General features: G+C 38.8%; 1 protein-coding gene across 13 annotated transcripts in view; it reads right to left on the bottom strand.

Annotated features, from left to right (window-relative positions):
* Cobl (cordon-bleu WH2 repeat protein) overlaps positions 1-14,828 on the bottom strand; it is a 287,464-nt gene that overhangs the window by 139,326 nt on the left and 133,310 nt on the right. For all 13 annotated transcript variants that reach the window (XM_046451290.2, XM_058581944.1, XM_058581938.1 and 10 more), the window contains one exon: positions 7,081-7,254. In XM_046451290.2, coding sequence (XP_046307246.1) covers positions 7,081-7,254 — 174 coding nt within the window. The remainder of the gene's footprint in view (positions 1-7,080; positions 7,255-14,828) is intronic.

Genomic DNA, 14,828 nt, shown 5'->3' with positions numbered 1-14,828 from the left:
ATTATTATTTTTTTATTCACGTGATTTAAATGGTTTAATTTAAATTATGTAAACAGCTGTTAAGGATTGTTTTTAAAGGTGGTTAACAGATCTGTTTGTTTACTAATTTAAATTAGGTAAAAAGCTGTTAAGGATTGTTTTTAAAGTAGGTTAACAGATCTGTTTGTTTACTTTCACCTTTCCTTTTCATTATATTTAATAATTCTTTTCAGGATAATGTCTCTTTAGCATCATTGCCAGAATTCCTATCTCCATCCCAGTGCCGGTGAAGAACTCAACAAGTAATGCTCAATCAAAGAGTCAACTTACTTTGGGAGGAAACGGATTTTGGGAGGAAATGGACATATTGATAGATTCCTCTGCTTTGAACTGCTTGCAGAACTTGCCTGGACTATGTAACTATCGTTTGGTGCAGCGAATTGTGGTAATGCTGGCATATCTTTGCTGATGGTGTCACTAGTGATGCAATTTTTCCTTGCCGGTGCACCCCATGTTAATTGTGGTAGTGCTGACATATCTTTGCTGATGGTGTCACCAGTGATGCAATTTTTCCCAAGGAGCCGTCAATTGGCTTGGTGTCGTGGCATTTCTGTATCCTCCTCCCTTCTGCTAGTGATGGTCTAAAATTTGGGGGCCAATGGCTTATGCTGGACCGGTAGTCAGTGACGGGTATGATCCAATTGCAGTGGTATCAACCTAAGACAGGAGGCTGACGCCTAAATGTCAGTTTTCCGATGACGGGTAAGAACCATATGTTGAATTGGACAACCTACCAGGCACGGTCCATAAGCCACATTAACCTCACTCCCCCACTGGCACCAAGGCCAAATTTGGGGGCCAACAGAGGTGAGGCAAAGAACCTCACCCCCCCACTGGTGCATAGACCTATCCACAAGTATGGCTGTATGCTGGACCGGTAGTCAGTGACGGGTATGATTCAATTGCAGTGGTATCAACCTAAGACAGGAGGCTGACGCCTAAAGGTCAGTTTTCCGATGACGGGTAAGAACCATATGTTGAATTGGACAACCTACCAGGCACGGTCCTTAAGCCACATTGCTTGTTGTTTAATTAATCAGAAGGGGGGAGATGCTGGGAGCCATTAGCCAAGTAAGTATGACAATTTCCTTGCCAGCGTACCCCATGTTGCAGTGACATTGAATGTACTTAACCTTGCTCAAGGACCAAGGCAGATTAGGGTGTTCCCGGTTGGTTTTAAGATAATCTTGTTTAGGGCGTTCCCAGTTTAGGTTCCAGGTTTAAGGTTTAAGATTATTCCTGCTGGGAATAGGGCGTATCCTGCTGCCTGAGTTCCCCTTGAGTTCTCACGGGATTCAGACAGTATATTTTGGAGATAGAAGCCCAGTGGAGGTGAATTTGGGAGAGAAGGTGGATTTGGGAAGAGAACGTGGATTTCCCCAGAACGTGATTGTGGACGGCTGGTGTGAGTTCGGGAATAAAGAGTTGCTGTTTGAATCTACAAGCTGTGTGGTGGCTCGTGATTGTGTGCCCAGCCAGACTGCGGCATTTGTGCCCAGCCAGACTGCGGCAGGGCCTTGTGCACAGCAGATGTTCAACAAATATTTATTGAATCCATAAGCAATTTTTTCATAGAAAACTCCATATTGGGTTATACTAATATCTGATCATAACACCAACCTCCATCATTTCTCATTTTGAAAGCCAACATCACTAGTTACTTTAGTCTTAAGGCAATAAACCTGAGATAACATAAAAATGTTATCTCATGGGTGATCTTACCCTAGATCATGTAGGAATTTTATGGTGTAGAATATAATGAATGCAATATTTCAAATAACTTAGAACAAAAGGAATTACTTTTTATTACAATAAAATGGATTTATACTTTGATATTGGCACAAAACAGGTATACAATAACTATTGACTAAATAAATTAATAAATAGCTGCTTATTATATCTTTGTGCATAATGATAACAAAAACTAGACAGCATAGCACTGTCTAGCAAATTTCTACAAGTTACTTATTTTAATCAACTGATATAAATTTTAAAAATATGGGAAAAATAGCTACTGTGATATGCACAGTGTTCACACAAATGTAGATGTAGTCCAGGATGATAATTACAGTTTAATTTCAATCTTTACTATATAAATGGAGTCATTTCAGGAAGGATCACTTGATAGTATTCTATCCTCCTTAAAAAGAGGATACTTAGACTTATATGATGGGCAACTTGCATCTCTTGATTCTCTGAAAGTATGCAATACTGAGTGGAGTGTTCACAGTTTGCAGCTAAGAAAGGAAGATACCACTAAGGAAGGAAAGATGCTGGTATTAAATAACAATAACACAGTGAGTCTGTTCCAGGGGCTTGATAATTTTTTAATTGTACATTTGGTCCCTTTTTAAATATTTTTAAAATATACTTTGCCATTTAGTTGACTCAGGATCCTGCCCTGGGCCATAGAGCCCTCACCCCTTCACTCAGCCCTTCCTGCTCAGGAACAAGGCTGCTCCTGTCCCTCAGTGTACATGGCCAGCACTCACCTTCTCCTTTGTACTGACTACAATCCTCATGACATGAGGTACATGGGTGATCTTACCTTAGGTCATATTTCCGGTGACAGCAGAGTTAGGATCTGTACTCAGTGAAGTAGAACCAGGGCCACATCTTACTACCACAGCAGGCACCTGTCGATGCTGCTTATTGCTCTTATGTACAGAGGAGGAGACTCAGTGTTGGAGAATGAGTATAGAATGCCCACCAGGCATGTGCATAAGGGGCAGTGACCAGAGTGCAAGTGTAGCATGCAGAAATCCCAGCAGTTGTGCAGGGCCATGTTCTGGGTGGGAATCAACTATAGCACAGGGCAAGGTCAAGGGAGGATAATGTGGGTCCTCAGAAATGAGATGAAGGAAAATCCTGCCCAGAACAGACAATGCCTTTGTCCCCCGCAGAGGAATATTCCTTCAGTCCCAGAGAGAAGTGAGAGCTACTTACATATTTAAACATATAACTTTAGGCCTCAGTTCCTCTATGGTAAACTGGATACTCATCCCTGGGTTTCCTCAGGGAACTGGTTCTAGGCTATCCAGGATACCAAAATCTGCAAATGTTCAAGCCCTTTGTACAAAGTGGCAGTGGTGTTATGCACATATAATCTACTCACATTTTCAGAATACTTTCAGTTATCTCTATATTCCTCATAATGCCTAATATATCGTGAGTGCTATGTAAACAGTTGTATCTTTTAGAAATAATGACAAAAAAATCTGTACGTGTTCAGGACAGATGCATTTTTTTCCCAATTATTTTTTATTGAGATTGGTTGAATCTGCAGATGTGGAACTTGTGATGTATGAAGCCAACTCTATAAAATTATTATTCTGCAGCATAGATTTATCCAGACAACTTTCCTGCTGCAGAATCTCTTCATAGCTATACATTTGATTAGTAAAACTTCTGGGTAGGCAGCTAATGGACATAGCATTCTGCAGAGTGGTGGTTCTCAAAATGGGGTTGGCCAGAGTGGCAGCTGAGGTGAGTCACTTGCGGACTTGCTAAAATGAAAATTCTCCCATCCTTCCCAGACCAATTGAATCAGTACACTGGGGGGGCCTGGAAATGTGTTTCATGGTCCTGGTGTCCACCTGTTCAAGTTAGAGAAATACTAACCCAGCATATGGCCTGTAAAGTAAACAATGTGTCATTTCTAGCTGAGAGGCAGAGGGCAGAGCAATGGAATGCCAAAAAGAGAAGCTTAATGCTAGCCTGAAAGAAAATGTGGCCCTCTACCCAACCACCTACCCACCATCTTCTTAATTGCTCCTCAAACAGGCTTACACATGGGTACCAACACTGATCTCTCAGATTCTTACACCTCTGGGGAAATCTCTTCAGAATATACTTTTAGGAATAACAAATACTAATGATCAAATTATGAGTATGTCATAAGGTAGCCAATACTGATATAACAATTATACTTTTAAAATTTGTATGTATGTATGTATGTATGTATGTATGTATGTATGTATTTATTTATTTATTTAGGTGGTGCTGGGGACTGAACCCAGGGCCTTGTGCATGCGAGGCAAGCACTTTACCAACTGAGCTACATCCCCAGTCAATTACATTTTTTTTTTTTAAGTTTCTGATGAACCAGAAGATACCTAAAATTATTCCACCTTTAAGGCCTAAATAAATTAGTACTGAATTTTTCTATTGACTTGATAAGAAAACCCAAGCATCCTCATTTTCTTCTAAACTAGTAATGCACTGGAAAATAAACCTTTTCTCCTTATTCAGGATATTGGAGTTAGTAACAGTTGCATAAAAATAAGGTTTTCCAAACAAACATCTTATCTTTATATGGAAGGAAGTTCATGAAGAAGGAATTGACGTTTTTCCCCAACAACAACAACAATACATTTTTGGGTTCCTTTCCCAGAAATTAGTAAATAACAAAATACCTTTCAATAAAAAAACACGCATGTTCATAGCAAATACTTAAATCTAATCCATATGCCATTCATATGCTTAAAAAAAGAGATGGTTTCCATGAGCCAATTTCTCCACTCATTCTGTGCCAAATGAAACAGATTTCAGTAAAAAGCTTTTACTGCCTCAGAGGGAACTCTGTTCATCCTACAGAGCATAAAATACTATTTATTTTTCATTCAGAATTCCCCACTCTCTACTTACTGTACATTTTCCCACTCAAGCAGGCTTTACCTACTCTGAGTAAGTGCAGTAATGACAGAAATATACAACATCTTCTTTAGATGGAAGAAATTTTAAAAATGCTAATGGGGCTCAATATCTACCTTCTATCTCATTAAGAAAGTGTAATTTTTATTGAAAAAGAATCCTTACATAATATTGATCCTAGAATTCATAATTTTCACTACTAAAGAAGTATCTGTCCCAACCAAAAGCAAAAGGACATCCCCAAGAGTATGTAATTGAAAACATGTTGTTGATATGGTCTGTTTGTTATGAAAAAGTTCAGAATCTAAACCGAGCAAATTAAAGAGATGCGCTGTGGACAATCACAGGAAATAGCTTCATATTCTGTTTCCATCATTTAATAATGCAAGTGAACAATAGAATGATGTACCATTTCTAAATAAATTTCCTTTTATCAAAACATAGCTACAATATCATGGAGAACTAAAAATAAATGATTGGCATTAGAAAATGTCTGAGATATGAAAATAAAAATATTTTCTCGTAAAATGTATTTCATTACAGGCTTTTGAGATGGGTTTCTAAGGACACGAATAAAGGGTCTGCATATGGGAATAGGGGGTCTTTAAGACATGAGGTTAGGGACACTCCTGGAAGAATAAAAAAATATGACCAGAAGATACACTTTCAAAGCAAGATGGAGATAGATGGATACACATCCAGACTGATAAGGGTATCAAGCAAGATGTCAAAACTCTGCCACTGAGATCTACTACTGCAAGTCCTAACCAAATTTAGACAAACTTAGTTTCTAGTACATTTTAAGGAAACACCACTTCATAAGCAAAACAGTATCCAAACCTAAAGATTAGCCATGCTGTGATGCTCTTGTGTATTATGATGCAACAGGCAGGAGTCAGAAAATAAAGTCCATAAAGAGAATGAGCAGACCTTCAGTGTGCCTCATGTGATGGTGTGCAATGCAAGGCATTCTGTCTGCCCACAAAGTGGGAATTCAGGTCATCAGAAACATGCTGTTCTAAAGAAGAACAAGGCATCTTTACCTCACATCTTGACGGCCTTGGGAAATTCTGCTTATCAAGAGTTTAAAGCATAAGTCCAGCCTTCCTGTCCCTGGATGTGGTCTCTGCCACACTTCGCCCAAATGAGGACAGGTTGAGAAAAATAAAAACTTTATGTTTTGTTATGGTGCCACATTTGTTATGGTGTCACATTCTAAGCTAAGAAAAGAGAAGTTGCTATTGTCCTCCCTTATGTGTGAAGGAAGGGCTAGACCCCCTAGTAGATGCCTGGAACCCCAGACAGTATCAACCTCAATATACATTATGTGTTTTCCTATGATAAAATTTCACCTTTTCAATTAAAGGAAGGACTTTTCAGCTTCTCTTTAGCATATACTAACTGCCAGCATTGCTGTCTTTGTAGTTTGGGGTCATTATTAAGTAATAAAAGAGTTACTTGAATACAACAGTGACAGTCAATCCTGACACAGCTACTGTTACTAATGGGCAGGTAGCATATACAGTATGAATACAGGAATATCCTGGACAAAGGGATGAATCATGTCTGAGTCAGGACAGAATGTAACTGCAAGAGCTCTGCTATGCTACTCCAAAGAGCATGCAACATAAAATTTATAAATTGCTTCTGGAATTTTCCATTTAATATTTATGGATGTGGTTGACCACAGGTAACTGAAACTGTGGAAAGTGAAACCACGGTTTGACTGCACTGTCAAATAATGCCCTACCCTTGGAAAGGGAGGGTTTATAGTTCAAATAATATATCCTAGCATCAGCAGGAAGCTGAAGGAAAGATAGCTGAGTGAAGACCTCAGGGAAGGAACTCAGCTGCTGAAGACAAGGCTTTCCCCATCAGTACCTAGGCATTAAATTGCTCTAGAAATAAACATCAAAAAGAAAGCTTCTTAAATACCAGGCCTCACAAAATTAATTTCATATGATACAGACAGCAACTTGATAGGCAAAAATATTCTCAGCTTTCTGTGAACCTAAATTATTTGGGGCATCACTATTATATATTATCTCTTTTACAAGCTTCAGATTCCTAAAGGCACCTTTTTATCTGTGCACATTTCTCATTGAGCAGTCACACTGATGCCCTCAAAATTTCACTGTGAAAATAAAATATATGTTCATCAACAGGCATAGATCTTTAATTACTCAAGGCTCCAAAATAGTTTCCTGCCTTCAATAACTGAAGGAGAGTGGTATCTCACCTTTATGTCTAAATAAAGCTCAAATGTTCGCCCTGAACACTCTGCTTGCTAAAGCCACAAATATGAAGTGTTTCCAAGGAGATGCTGAGAGTCAACTGGGTCACTGAAGAGGCTCTGATCATGACAGTCAACCACACTCACTGCCCTACCTTTTCAGATGTCTTGTCTTGAACCAGTGGCCCTGCCCTTGGAGGAGGAGGGGCTCTGCGCTTCTTCATCTCCGACTTCACAGACACCCCAGAGATGTTGCTCAGGGAGAGGGATGGACCCAGCGTGAGGGAACGTGAATGCACTGATGGGGAGTTGGGTGTTGTTAAGCAGCCCTGTTGGGGAGAGACAAACACAATCTTAGCAATGAGTTGACCCTTCTGGACAAATGCCCAAACCTGAAAACAAAGCAACAAACCATTCACTCAAAAGTCTAATAGCATCTATATCCACTGAAAGGCTTGAATGACTAGAGCAAAACCTCTATTTTCACTTTCCTTGGAAAATTATAGAGAACATTACCTCAAAGACTTATGCTATAAGGTTTATATTCTTACCCATAAAGAAAATGGCAAACTTTTTAAAGCTTTGAGAACCTTTTGTGGCTAGAATCATTTCAATATTCCCATTCAACCCATAGGTATGAGCTAGCTTCCATAAAACTTTAACCTATCATCAGATGGAGTCGTGGACACCAAAGAGGGGAAGGAGCAGATCAAAATGTACATCTTACTGGAGAAGAACACTAAGAAGTTTTTCACCTTCTGGTGGTTTCTTCTATCAGAAGTTATGAAAAGTGATGGTACAGGGTAAGGGTTATGTTTTAAAGACTCTTTCTGACCATCAGAAAGAGGACTGAATAACATAACAATGAAATGAAAAAACTGCAACCCAACATACTAACTCAATGTTCTCAAGGAGCAATCCTCATACCAAAGGAACAGGCTAAAGGACCCAAAACATTTTTTTAATCCTTTTTCTTCCTAGGGTCTGCCTGATAAAAAACAAAAACAACAACACACACACAAAAAAAAACAAAACAACAACAAAAAAAAAAAAAAAAAAAAAAAAAAAACCAAAACATGTGTCTATACAGAAAGATCAGCTAGAGAACTAGCAGTCTAGGGCCATGCTCAGCCCTGGTACTTCTACTTATACACATTTACTGATGTCTTAGCACTTGTAACCCTGGACATAGTCCATAATGAATCAACACAAAAAGGTGGTAAGCCACAGATTGTGGAGCAGTCAAACTGTCCATGTTTGATTTCTGGTGTGTCACTTATAAGTTATATGACCTTGGGCAAGTTTTTTTTTTCCTCCCTGTCTCAGTTTATGTCCCTTAAAATTGGGGAAAATAGTCTCTATATTGCAAAGTTTTATTGTAAACTAAATGGGTTACTACATGCAAAAGAGCTTGAGGGAATCCTTGGCACAAAGTAAGCACCCAATATGTGTTAACTACTATGATTATTCTAAAATGGCTTATTCAGAACTTTCTACCCATTAAAATGTGAGCTCAGCCAGGTGCAGTGGTGCATGCCTATAATCCCAGCAGCGGCTCGGGAGGTTGAGGCAGGAGGATATTGAGTTCAAAGCCAGCTTCATCAAAAGTGAGGTGTTAAGCAACTCAGTAGACCCTGTCTCTAAATAAAATATAAAATAGGGCTGGCAATGTGGCTCAGTGGTTTAGGGTTCAATCCTGAGTTCAATCCCCAGTATCCCTCCCCCAAAAAAGTAGGCTCCATGAAGACAGTGATTATCTCCCATTTTAACCCATTCCTATACCCTGAGCTTCCAAGGGTGCAGCCTGGAGGGCTCTTGAATTCCTATGTGTAAGAATGAATGTATGGTGTCTTAGCCTTTGAATAACTCTGGCTCCACATTTTATATAATAAACTTGTGGGTAAGATTTCATGTGAACAACTAGATGTTCATATTTCAAATGAATATACAAAGGATAGCTATCCTAGTAAGCAACAGCCCTGTAATACTTGTACTCAGACACAAATTCAATTATGCTCAAACACAAATTCTACTATCATTTGGTTTCCTGAGAAAACGTTTGAGACTCAGAATTTCTTGAGCTTAAATATGAAAGCCAAAGGACAAGACACTCCAGGAAGGTTGCTTTTTTAGTCCGTTCATGCTTCTTTATGAGATGCTGAGTGTCAAAGACAGCCAGTTGCTTAGTCATTACACACAGAGTTCCTAAAGGAAACAGGTAAGGGATGGTGTAGAAATTAGCTTGATACCTAGAAAACTTGTCAATGCCTATTTCGGCTTCCATGGGAAAATAAATATAATTTCCCCTAGTCCCTGAGTTTTGCAGCCATCACACTTATCACTAAGCCAACAAGAAAATGCAAAGTGAGCTCCACTCAATGTTTTTCTCTGCCTTACGTCTTACCTCCATAGCAACCAGGAGGATTCAAGGAGACAGAACCTGATGATGCAGTACTAGATGACCAAATGAAGTGCATGAAGCAAACCAGAGAAGTGGGGTGCTCATCAAAGCACTGGCACAGTGAAGATATTTCACTGAATGGCTAATTCACTTAAATACCCCCAAATTCAGGGACAGTGCAAACCTCAGCTTTTCTCATTAGCAGCCATCCAGCATTTAGCCAAAAGCATAGACACTGGGCTCTCTCATATTCCTTGATTTCTTTATCTATGTCTGCTAACAGTGACTGTATACACACAAATACACACACATACACACACACACACACACACACACACTCTTAATTCATAGGACATGCACATGCATACAAGTTTATATTTGGGAGGTTGATTAAAGCTATGATACCCAATGGAGAACCACACCCCTACACTATTCGGCATCCCAGAAACACCCTGCTCAGGACAATGCATTTCACAACCCTCTATCTAATTGCTTCTCTTCTCCACCCTGTCTAGACATGGAACTTCCAGTTTCCCTTGTCCTCAGTTCTCACCACAACTATGTGTGCCTGACTGATCACTCAACACTGCTGTGAATTTATCTCTGTCCTTTAAATGCCCTGAGCTTTTCATAATTTCCTTGCAGACTACTCCTTTAAAAGCTTTTTACAGGAGCACTTATAAATTTTGATTTTGAGTTTGAATTTTACAATCTGTTGCTCTCATAAGTATCCTGATACTCCAATAGTATCAATTCCTAAGGTAAGGAAAGTCCCTAGATTTTATAGTAGATAACACCATCATCTTCAAAATGAGGCAAATTCCTTTTACTTCAAAGTTGTTACAAGCATTAAATGAAGAAATTTAGACAAAGCACCTTGAAAATTTTTATTATATTAGAGGTATCCAACACATGTGATTTCCTGCACTTCTGACAAATATTTTTTATAAGGATGACCTCAGGCCACAAGGAGATAACCTTGAACAGCAGAAGCCAGAAGTGCATCCAACCCCAGAACAATTTCTGCCTTCAACTATCTCCAGGCAATAAGCATGTAAAAATCTCTATCTCTGTAACTTAACTGAATTTTGACACAAAGGTGTGATTTTATCTCAAATATGCTCTACAGAGTCAACAAACAACTCTTTCCTCACCATACTCCTAAGGAGGTGGAGTTCAGGGTCCAGCATACCCTCTCCTTAAGTCTGCTACTCTGCAGTGCTTCAAATCAACCTTCCACTTGTGGGCAGCCAGGGATACTTGTGATTTAACTCTTATCTTTATTCTTTCCCCACTGCTGAACTTTGTGCACAGAATAGAAAATAATCCAAGAATAATGGATGAGGAAAACATCATTAAGTATTGGATGCCCTTGAAAATACTGAGTCATATCAACACTGAATAAAATGGAAAACCAAGAATTTATTCCATACAGTCTGGAGGCAACACAGATTGGTTCTCATCCTTTCACCCCACTTCCCTTGGCTCTGGCTGAAAAGTTCTATGAGGAATGGAGCACCATTTGCTTGCAAGAGGGATTTGGTTTCCTGTTCCTTGTCCAAACTAGTCAGCATCTTTTTTTCCTTGAAATATCAAGTCCTTTTCTGTAGGGAAGTGAGTCATGCCTTCCTCCAAAGGTTGGCATCACAATCCACAGTTTCATTATTATAATCTTATCAGATTTTCTCAGGAGTTGCAAGCGCAATCAGATAGATCATTAAGAAAAAATGATGGATAAAAGAGAAAAGGAACAAAGCAAACACAATGTTCTGTTTCAGGCTTTGTGTGACATTGATTTGCAGGGTATAAACTTCCACCTGAGGAAGCTGCTGTCAAGAAGAACTCTCCAGACAAAGAAGAACACCCTAGCAGGGGGTGGTGGAGTATGCCCCCTGTAATCCCAGCAATTCAGTAGGATGAGGCAGAAGGATCCAAGTTCAAGGTCAGCCTCTGCAATTTAGTGAGACTCTCAGTAACTTAGCAAGACATGTCTCCAAATAAAAATGAAAAGGACTGGGGATGTAGTTCAGTGGTAACATACCCCCAAGTTAAATTCCCAGTAACAAAAAAGAAAAAAGAAAGAATCTGTATTCACATCACATCCTCATGGAGGATAGCTGATGAATTCATTACTTTTGGCAAAAAATATCAATGATCTGACTCTATTATACACACATCTAGAGAGGCAGAAGAAAACTAGTAATTTTAAAATCTGAGTATGGGTTCAAAATGAGAACATCTTCATCTACAAAGATAATTTTGCCACAAGTCCTAATTTTAAATTTAAAAAAATACACACATACACACACAACATTGATTGCCAAGTACATTGGTACAGGCCTTTAATGCTAGCTATTCCAGAGGATGAGGCAGAAGGATTGCAAGCTCAAGGCCATCCTCAGCAAAATAGTCAGACCCTATCTCAAAATAAAAAAAATAACAAGCCTTAGGGATGGGATTTAGAGTTCAATCCCCAGTACCCACTAACATACACACACACACACACACACACACACAATCACCACCACCACCACTACAACAACAACCATGGGCTTACAAAGGAGATCTGTTCCTCCTTAAAGAACTCTGAAATCCCAAAATGCTGGGACCAGTCACTGCCTCTAAACCAATTCATACAGGCACAAGACTGCAGAACCAGCACTGGGCAGCAGGGGCACTGCCATGAAAGCATAAATGCCTAGTGGGACCTGCTGATATAATTCTGGAAGCACTAAGTGTCCCTGGATTAACTTTGGGATTTATAGGTATCACACAGACCATTGACTCATTGACACTCATTGACTTAGGTCAGAGTACGTCAGAGACCAGTGGACAGGGAGCTATGTCAAAGTTAAGCATTACTGTTTTCAAGTGAGTATAAATTGCCAGGTTCTAGCTACCTGGGTTCCAGCTCTTCACATGCATATGTGCACAGCTGCTTGGCTTGTACACCACTTCACACAGCATGAGGATGGCATTGGTTCATCCATGTTGATAACAAAGGACTAATGAATGCTGACAACACACGTCTCCAGGGATGCATGCAAGATGCTGTACTTAAAGGTTTTCTGTTAAGATAAGTTGACTTTAAAAGTAATAAGAATGACAACTGTTTCACTTCCATTTCTCAAAATTGTCTTCTGGCAAATATGATTATAACTTGTGAGAACAAATTACTTAATCAAGTCTACCAAAAGTTGGAGCAGATCATTTCATATGGCTATTGAGCAACTCAAAAAATAGGTTTTGTTTAAAGGTTAAGGGAAATATTTTGGTTTCAATAAATATACTCTAAAAGAGCTGTCCACAATCCTATCAGTTGAGACTCTTCTATATATAAAAATGTTCAGAATTTTCTCTAAACATTTATTTATATGCAATATAAATAAATACTCCTCTATATTAGATAACATTTAGAGTTTTCTATAAACATTTATTGTATTGACAAAAAATAAAAATTATCATTAACTATAATCACCTATTAATGTGATCAGATACCAGATATTATTCCTCCTAACTGTAACTTTGCACCCATCAACTAACTTCTTCCCACTCTCCCCAGCCTTTGGTAATCATTATTCTATTCTCCACCTATATGAGATCAACTTTTTTGGATTTCATATATGAGTGAGATCATGCAGTATTTGCCTTTCTATACCATATAACATATTGTATATATTTTTGTCAATGATGGGAAAATTTGAGGTCCAAGGAGGTTGACAGCCTGATAATGGACTGATGTTCATAGTTTTAATTATGAGAAAAATCAAAGCCCCAGGGGATTGACAGAGCGACTCAGGTTGGCTCAGCTCCTCAACCATGGCATTAAACTAGAACTATGCTCCCTGTCCCTCTCCTTGCACCATGCTGCCCTCTTTTGAAAAGCTTTAGTATTTCTTTTAATACTCTATCAACAGTATGGATATTCCTCAAAACACTAGAAATAAAACTGTCACATGACCCAGCAATCCCGCTCCTGGGTACAGATCCAAAGGAAAGGACAACAGCATCTTTTAAAGACACCTGCACTTCTACATGTACCACAGCACATATTTTGGCTATTTCACAGGAGCCAAAATATGGCTCAACCTAAGCATTCACTGATGGATGAATAGAAAATGCAGCCTACTGCTCTTCAATACAGTAGGGTTCACAACAACCTAGTAAACAACTTATGAGGAACTACAAAAGAGGAGTTTAAAGGCTCCAAACAATAAGAAATAGATGATAAACATGAAAGGAGATGAAAATGCTAATTACCTTGATTTGAGCATTATACACTATACACGTGTATTGAACTATCACACCATACCCTATAAATATGTATGATTATTATGTGTCAATTAAAAAGAAAAATGTGTTTTTTAAAAATAAACACACACATATACACTGAAATATTATTCAGCCATAAAAAGAATAAAGTTCTATCATTTGAGATAACATGGATGAAATGGAGGTCATTAAGTTAAGTGAAATAAGCCAGCACAGAAAAGCAAATTCTGCATGATCTGTGGAATATAAAAAATCAATCTCATTGATGTAGAGAGTAGAATAGTGGTTACCAGATGCTGGGGAGGGCAAAAGAGGTTGGTCAATGGATTCAAAGTTAGTTAGATAGGAGGAATAATATCTGGTGTCTGAATGCACAGTAGGGTAATTATAGTTAACAATAGTGTATTATATATTTCAAAATGGCTAGAAGAATTTTAAATGTTTAACCACAAATAAATGCTGCAAGTTTGAAGTGATGGATATGTTAATATATTTTGATCTTTGTACAAAACATATTTGTATCAAAATATTACAACGTGCCCCAAGAGTCTGTACAACTAGCATGTGTCAATTAAATATTTAATCTAGCTTAATTTAATTTAAAAAAATAAGAATTAAGTGGAAAAGATTTCATTCAGAATCTGTTATCCACATCACCTTTTCTTTGGATAGTTCTAGAGAGACCATGTGACAGCAACCAGGTGAGGCAGCTGTATACCCATATCTTGGCCTCACTCCCTGGGATCAATAGGCAGAGTGACCAGGATCTGTTAATTGGCCTGATCTGATCATTACACAAAGCATATGTGTATCAAAATACACACAGGTTTATCAAAGCTCCTGGCATTTTCTGGTAAGAACGAAGAGAATCTAGCTTTCATGTCCATGCCAGCACAGTGCTGGGCAGGGGTCAGGCAAATTTCCCTTCCAAGGAGTGCTTTCTGTCTTCTGTCTCTGCCTACTTTGGCTTATCCCTGAGTGCAGCCTTCAGGATAGACACACCAAGAGATGGAGCTCTCAGCCAAACCACATGCAGTTGCTGGCATCCTGGAAATCTTGTGTCAATTCTGAGTAAATGGCACACTGAGAGGCATGAAGTACACCAAGTACAGTTAAACTAGTTGGCATGGACAGACAGGGTATAGGAACTCTCAAACCTTGCTTGTTGTGTGAGATGAGTGGAATGTGATTATTCCCTTTTGGGCCAGTACTTCTGTAGAAAGCTGGAGA

This window comes from Marmota monax, unplaced genomic scaffold (genome assembly GCF_021218885.2).
Source record: "Marmota monax isolate L192 unplaced genomic scaffold, Marmota_monax_Labrador192_F-V1.1 WCK01_AAM20220418_F8-fsc00430, whole genome shotgun sequence".
Classification (NCBI taxonomy): Eukaryota; Metazoa; Chordata; class Mammalia; order Rodentia; family Sciuridae; genus Marmota; species Marmota monax.
Note: the sequence above shows the minus strand (reverse complement) of the source record. Positions and strands in the feature narration are given on the sequence as shown.